General features: G+C 40.4%; 1 protein-coding gene across 4 annotated transcripts; it reads left to right on the top strand.

The window, feature by feature from the left end:
- On the top strand, positions 1-6,334 carry LOC103475457 (immunoglobulin superfamily member 11). Of its 4 annotated transcripts, XM_008427088.2 has the most exons (9): positions 1-115; positions 221-672; positions 738-744; positions 3,112-3,266; positions 3,727-3,793; positions 3,904-4,035; positions 4,669-4,824; positions 5,741-5,869; positions 5,950-6,334. In XM_008427088.2, exons 2-9 carry the CDS (start codon positions 637-639, stop codon positions 6,171-6,173), a joined length of 906 nt encoding a protein of 301 aa, XP_008425310.1. In that variant the 5' UTR covers positions 1-115; positions 221-636; the 3' UTR covers positions 6,174-6,334. The 4 variants fall into 4 exon arrangements, with proteins under 4 accessions (XP_008425310.1, XP_008425311.1, XP_008425312.1 ...); XM_008427089.2 differs by lacking the exons at positions 1-115; positions 738-744 and adding an exon at positions 745-1,021 and having other exon boundaries at positions 302-672; positions 5,950-6,333; XM_008427090.2 differs by lacking the exons at positions 1-115; positions 738-744 and having other exon boundaries at positions 302-672; positions 5,950-6,333.
- Positions 6,335-7,481: the final 1,147 nt, after the last annotated feature.

Here is a 7,481-nt window from a genome sequence, read left to right on the forward strand (position 1 = left end):
GTCTTGTGGAAGGCCTTCCCAGAAGTATTGAAAGCTGTTGTATCTATAAAAGATTCCCCCACATCACATTAAATGGACTAAGAATGGGAGGACGTCTAACGTGCAGTGAGCTCAGGTAATAGCTGTTAAATGTTGGCAACTTTAACCACAAGACAATAGTGTTAAAAAGCTAAACCGATGCCTTCGGGACAAACTACGACTATCTTTTTTGCTTTCATAGACGCCATGAAGACAACCAGGCAGTGACTAACAAACTCCCTTTCTTTTTATCACCATGGCAACACGGCGATCTCGGAAGAGAGCGAAAAGCGGGAGACGTCCAAACAAACCGAAAGAAAATGGCTGCTGTCAGAGACGAGAGCGTAACTCAAAAGGTCAAGTGAGAAAAGCTGAAAAGGGCACATGTTGCTCTACTGTACCTCCTGGAGTGACTATTCGGAGCTCGGTTTTCCTCCGCTTCACAGTAAAGCACACACAGGTGTAGCCGCATGCTAATGCTGCATGCGTGAAGCTGATTAATTGATGCTGCCGTATGAGGCTTATTAATCCTGACACGCCGACTGGCTTTAACTTCCCGCCTCGTGGCGTCACTGTGAGGCTCACTCGCGACGTTTTGTTGTGGGCTTAACATTTTGGATGATCACAGGGAAACTTTGCGGCGGAGCAACTTATGTGAGTCACAAACAGATTTTATGTAAATCCATCAAAAGGATCGGCTCTGACTGCATTTTGTTTAGCCCACAGGTCAGAACCCGAGGATCTCCTTATCATCGCACGGCTCACTGGCGGTGTCGGGAACTTGTCTTTGAATATTTCTTTACGCCACTGACAGCCTCAGATCTTTCACTTGCCTTGAATCCATACACGACTTCTGCACAATGAAAAGCTAAAGACACTTGTTTTATTTTTTTTTCTCTCCCCCAGATGGATCTAAATTTGGGTCTCAACAGAGAGAAAAATATTTTTTTCCCCACAAGGTTGAAAACCTCAAAGTTAACAGCACTTAGTTTTATGTAATAAGGTAGATTATGGAGTTTTAAGTCAGATTTGTTTCCATCATGTTTGTTCCACCTGATGATGAACCTAGTATTTAACATTCTCTCTATAACTATGTAAAAACTCTTTATCCTTAAGATTACTTGAAAAGAAGTTTCTATTTACTCCTAGAATATTCAGTTCATCATAAATGGACAACATATTTATAAGATTTCCGCTCAAAGTTTTAAGATTCACATGAAAATAGAAATTCCAATTACTTTTTTTTTTTTTTAATAGAAAGCCTCCTTTTATATTAAAAGAGAGAGTACATTTCTGTCAAAAACATTTAGAATTAACCTCAGAAATCTTCTTGAAAATTCTTGAAAATTTCTGACTGAAAATTTGCTATGAAAAACTGAAATTTTGAACTCTTGGAAATGTTCAGTTTCTAATGTATGTATGCTTGCTTCATACAGCGTTGTGCAACAATACTTTAAATGTACAACTTAATTGTTGCAGATAATTCACTAAATTTAAATGTCAAAGATAATCTGAGAAAATGCAAAAATCCAGATTTCAAAATGCTGATTTTATTTATTACTCACTGAACTCTGACTTAATTAATTTTCCATCCCACAATTAATTTGACTTCAGGAAATAAAGGTGAAGCCTTGGCTGCCAAGGACTGGAGTGCTGCACTTTTTGTAAATATGTAAAAAAGCAATATTAAGCAGTCTGTTATAATCCACAACACACTTTTTTTTCCATCCAGTTTTTCCTTGATACATAAAGAACTTGCTTCATATGTAAAGTCCTTTTCTTTTACCAACCATCAATTGAGCTTAACTGATAATTGAGTAGTTTTAATCTCTAAAGCATCTGTTGAGAATATTCAATTGCATTCATTTGCAAAACTGCTGAAGCCTTTTTTGTTGTTCATGTCTTGCAGTACTTGGACTGGTCTGCAGTCCTTGGCTCAACATGTAAATCACAATCGTCTCTTTATTGTTTATTTTGTTCACTTTATATGTAGAAAACATTCTGGAGCTGCTCCTGTTTCTGAGCCGCTGACGGTGGCAGACTTTCTCACTGTTGCTCTACAAAATCACTCGACCTGGAGCAGCTGAATGAATTCCTGCTGGGGTAATTCTCAACGGAGCCGCTGCGGTTCGCTGGGGTTTAAGCGGTTAATTGTGACAGCTCCTTGGTTGTTCACCTGACAGCTCAACTGCAGGTTTATTTGCAGTCAGAGAGGGGAAGAGGGGAGAGGACAAAGGGAGGAGGGGTCGGTGGCGTCGCTCAGCTGATTAATCATGCGTGCTCATTTCTTGTCCTAATTTGTGCCACTAGTTTGTGGGTGGTGAGAAAGCTCTGCCTTTCTGCCTTCCCTGTCCATCATGGCTTCTCCTGTAAGGTGGATTCTCTGGACTTTGTGTGTGTGTTTTGCAGCTTTGCAGAACGGTGAGTCGGCCTGTTTGTTGCTTTGAAACAAATATCAGAAATTTTACTTCTGAAGGCTGTAGACAGATAGGCTGCAGTAGCTATTTTTAAAAATATATATTTTAGACAGTTTTACCTTTTTTTTGTAATGACATAGGATACCAACATATCATTTTGTTATGGTTAGAACTTGATTTAATCCGTTTTTCTGGGCAGAAATGAAACAATTCGCACAGAATGCTTTGCATTTACATCTGTCTTGTTTTGATAAGGTTTCATACAGATGATAGTTCACCTATTATTACAGAGACTTCTCTGTAGAGCGACGTTTTTAAAGCCCAGTGATCTATTTTTCAAAAGCAATGCTGTGAATCGACGTTCTGTTTTCACAGTGAAGCGGCCTGTTGTTCCACTTTGTCTGTGATTAGTTTGGCTCGCCATCAAAACTGTCAAGTGTAATTAACAGCTGATACGCACACCGAGTCGCCCTCCCTGTATCGCTCACACAAAAGGCCTGGGGACGACAGAGGAGGTTCATTATCGCAGTAATGAAGTGAAAACTGTTGGGGGAGGCGACTGGTCTCAACGGGAGAACTGGGAGAAGTTCAAAGCAAACTGACGAGACTGAAACAGGATGGAAACGTGGAAATGAGTCGCCGTTTTTTCAGTTTGTGTTGGTTTGTCCCGTTCCAGCTGCTCTCAGGGTAGCCATGAGGGAATCCAGCCTGGAGGCGGTTCGAGGTGATTCCGTCCTCCTGCCCTGCTCCTTCTTCACCTCCTCTGACTTCTCCAGACTTAATGTGATCTGGACTCTGGCTCCGTTCTCCAGCCCAGGGAGCCCAGTGCAGGTCGGCATCTTCATTGTGTAACATAAAAACGCACACTGCCTGACAAAAGCACTCATATCCCTCGCATACTGTCAGATTTTGACACATTACCACCACAAACTTAAAGGAATGTTAAGGAGATTTTATGAAAAAGTCAATTTTCCCCATAGCATGATGCCGCCACCACCTTGCTTTACCAATGCAGTGGTGGTGTTTTTTTTCCCCCTGCCATATAGTCCTGAATATTTATTTTCTGGTCCCACCTTTTACTCTCTATTTGTCACCAATATTCAACTTCAGTTCAAGTAACTCTTTCAGAAAAGCTGGATTTATGAGAAATAGCTAAATGAGCTGTGGGTTTCTGCTGGTTTGCGGTTGATGTGATAAAATCCAGAGTACTTTTGAGAGGAAATGTACAAGAAACACTGAGGGACGAGGTCAGTTGTTATAATAAAGATGCTTTTATGAAATCCCGTTTCAGGTGATCGTGTATGACCACGGTCAGGTGATTAAGAACCCCTCCCTGATTGGCCGGGTGGATTTTACAGGTAGCTACATGTGAAACCAGCTTTTTGTACGCTGCCTTCTGTGCATTTTAGCTACGAGCTACAAGTTAAAGGCCGGCTAATTTCCATTCTTTCCCGTAAACAAACTGCAGGTCTTCCATTCAGTGCAGACATTATGCTAAATGAAACACGAGTCTCGGACGGCGGGATTTACCGCTGCATGGTCAACAACCCGCCAGACACGGCGGACCCTGGCGTGGGAGAGCTGCTGCTCAGCGTGCTGGGTAGGTGGCTCACCTGTTGCCTGTTTTATCTGATAAAAAAATTATTTATTTATTTATTTATTTATTTATTTATTTATTTATTTATTTATTGTCTTTACTGCAATTTGTATGAATATATTTCATCTGTTTATCGACGAAACTTTCATTTGTGGGGGGAAAAAAAGGATATTTATTTGCTCTCGTACAGATTTGTGCTTTTTGGTCATATTTTAAAGGGTTCAGAACTTCAAAGTAATTTAAATATTAAAGGAAGATAATCTAACTAAACACAAAATACAAATTTTAAATGATTTTCATTAATTAAGGGGGAAAGCATTTCAAAGCAGCCTGGTCTTGTGTGAAATTAGAACTGCCCCCCCAAAACCTATTTATTTATTTATTTATTTATTTATTTATTTATTTATTTATTTTGTGAAAGATGCAACAAAAATGTTCTTAAAATCAAACGCATCAGACTTTTTTCAAGCTAGATCATCCTGTCAGGCTTCAACGTCTTAATCTGATTTTAGTTCAGACTTTAACTATGCCACTACCAAACCTTCACGTTTGCATTTCTTGACGTCAGACTTGATGGTGCAATTTGAATGCGTAACCCAACATAGTTACTTTGAACCCGTGGGATGATGCTTGCAGAGCCACCTTCACTGCCTGTGTGCGATTGGGACGGAGCGATCGACGTGGGCGGAAGCGTGAGGCTGTCCTGCTCCGTGGAAGAGGGCGTCCCCATCCCAGAAATCCGCTGGGAGAAAGTGAGCCCCGTGGAAATTTCACTCCCAGTCAACATGGAGGGTCAGTATCTCACTCTTGTGGTAGGAAAAAAAATAAATAAATCCACACCACACAAAGCCAATCTCGGATTGTCAATTTGCTTACTTGAAAACGGTGAAACTATTCCAATGAAGCTGTTTGTATAAAAGTAGAAACTGTTCCTCTGTGAGACTCCAAGGCTGTGTGCGCATCGTCACATGGATCTAGACATGTTTCCGTACGACTTCATACCGTGAATGTACAACATGATGAAACCACTAAATAGGGCCATATTTATAATAGTTGACATACACCAACATTACCAGGCCTTTAAGCAATTTGTGAAACCCAGATGATGATGTAAGCGTCTGATTAATTCACAACATTTCAGTTAAATGGAGACAAGATCGAAAACACCGCCTCTTTGTGTGACATCATTGAAAAGTTAAACCTCCCAATATATCTGGAAAGACACAGTTATCTGTTATACAAGATAAACATATTTCGATGTGAAATGTGCAAATGAACCCCATGAAAGAAAAGGCCAAAAAGATTTTTCAAAGATCTGGGCTGCGGCCGGTAAGAGTATCATTGCCCAATGAAAAGATATGAAAAGATATGGAACACAAATGGGTGTCCAGCACTTCAGCTGGACACCCAGCTGGACACCCAGTTCAGCGTTACACCGGCTGATGACGGTGCTGTGATTCACTTTGTCTGGTGTCTGATTTTCAAATATTTTATGTTTTATTGAGGATTTTTGTACATATGTTTTGGCAGTTCTGTGATCATGTCAAAGCGGCAACTTATATTAAAAGGTGTTTTATTCTCCTACCAAAGGGTAAACACACATTTACCATTTCGTCAAGGGCTTTCGTCAACAAACTCGGTGGTTTTAGTGGCCATCAATTACAAAGCTCTGATCTTAATCCTACTGAAAACTCTCTCTGTCTCTCAGGCGAGCTGTCTGGCTCCGTCCAGATTGTCAACGTGTCGTCTCAGACGTCCGGCTTGTATCGCTGCTCGGCCACTAACGTCCTGGGAACAGAAAACTGCTACGTCAACTTGGCCATTTACAACAGCGAGGGTCTGTTTCACCAGCGCCGCCACGCCTCTTTTGGTTTGCTGCTCGAGCCGTTCTGATCGGAGCTGTTTTGTGCACCGCAGCGGCTCCAGGCGGCCCCTCGGGCGTCCTACCAGGCGTGCTGCTCACGCTGGTGATGGCTCTGGTGCTGCTGGCTCTGCTGGTCATCATCCTGTGGCTGCATCGCACGGGGCAGGACGGGAGGAGCAGGAGGAGGAGGAGGAGGGGGGACAGGAAGGCAGAGGAAGAGGAGTGTTACAACGAGATCCGCTACACTCCATCCCTGATGAAGCGCTCCTTTGTCTGAAGTCTCAGCGTCAGGTATTGAAATGAAGGACTTGTTCAGCTTTGCTTCTGCTCTTCTCACGGCTGCACTGCCAGACATATTGTGAAATAAAAAAAAAATATCCAAGTTCTGATAGTTTATTCTTTTAGTTTGAGTTCCCCCCCCCCCCCATTTGCCTTCAAAGCTAAATGATAACCAGATATAAACCCAATTAAAAAATGTTGAGCTGCATCTCTCCTCAAGAATTTTTTTAATGAATTTTTTTTTTCCTTTTTTCAACTATCAAAATAAACCTTACACATTTTTTTGTGGGTTCTTCTGTTAGCCCAAAGAAACAATCGTGGGTCTTTGTTGAATATAAGCTGGATGCTAACGTCTCATGTTCTTTATAAGTGCAGGGTTTCAGCTTAATGTTTTATTCCCTTTATCTATTGAATCTCACGTACATTTTTTTTTCACTTTATCAGTTTATTCTTGGATAAGTTTGCAAAAATTGTACTTCTCGCTTAAATTCAAACCTTTTCTTCAGTCGAAAGACCTTTAAAAGCATTTAGTGTTCATGCTTTCATCACCTCTGGACTCGACTGCATCAGTTTTCACTAAATTGGCATTTCTTTGTCGGCTGCAGTCAAAGGCAGCTTCACATAATTAATTTCATCTAATTTGCTTGCAATGTCTGTTTTAATACCAAAAGTTTTTTAAAATTGGCATTTAATTTATGTTCAGCTTCAGGATCATGTTTTTTTTCCCCTCCCATTATCTGCTTGTTAAACTGTTAATATTTTTCATGTAAAGCATTTAAATATACAACAAAGGCCCCTAAAAATGGTTTAAATGAAAAGCATTAGAATATGTACATTTGAAAGCTTCTTTCCACTTTACAAATACCTGATTCTTTGCGTTAGTCCATCTGATAATGAAACATACTTGATTTTGAAGTTCACAGGGTGCTAATACAGTTAAAAGGCACTGAATTTTCAATCCATAACACAAAGTCAAGATGCCCAAGATTAAAACAGCACTTCACAAAAAAAACAAAGAAATCACGCCGACCAACAAGTTTGCAAAGAAAGACAAAAACTTTAATTTAAATAGAAGAGAAAAAAAAAAATCACATAAAAAAAACTGTACAGAACATTGACTTAGTTCTTAAATAAAAGGCCACCCTCCCAAAAATGTCTAAAATGAAAAACTGGGATGAGGACGATGAAATCTTGTGCAAAAGAAGTAATAAGTGACTCTTCCCAAACTGCACATTTCAGCTCTTCAGGTCGAGTCTCACCCTTCCGCACATAGTGTCTTTGATGAAGAAAAAACAAAAACCCAATA

The sequence above is a fragment of the Poecilia reticulata genome, linkage group LG14 (genome assembly GCF_000633615.1).
Source record: "Poecilia reticulata strain Guanapo linkage group LG14, Guppy_female_1.0+MT, whole genome shotgun sequence".
Taxonomy (NCBI): domain Eukaryota; kingdom Metazoa; phylum Chordata; class Actinopteri; order Cyprinodontiformes; family Poeciliidae; genus Poecilia; species Poecilia reticulata.

What these genes read in the sequence shown, in the direction of transcription:
- LOC103475457 (XM_008427087.2), top strand. Translation starts at nt 2,376, where the DNA reads ATGGCTTCTCCTGTAAGGTGGATTCTCTGGACTTTGTGTGTGTGTTTT. An exon ending in TTTTGCAGCTTTGCAGAACG is followed by an intron (nt 2,440 to 3,111) that starts GTGAGTCGGCCT and finishes GTCCCGTTCCAG; the next exon opens with CTGCTCTCAGGGTAGCCATG. An exon ending in GGCCATTTACAACAGCGAGG is followed by an intron (nt 5,870 to 5,949) that starts GTCTGTTTCACC and finishes TGTGCACCGCAG; the next exon opens with CGGCTCCAGGCGGCCCCTCG.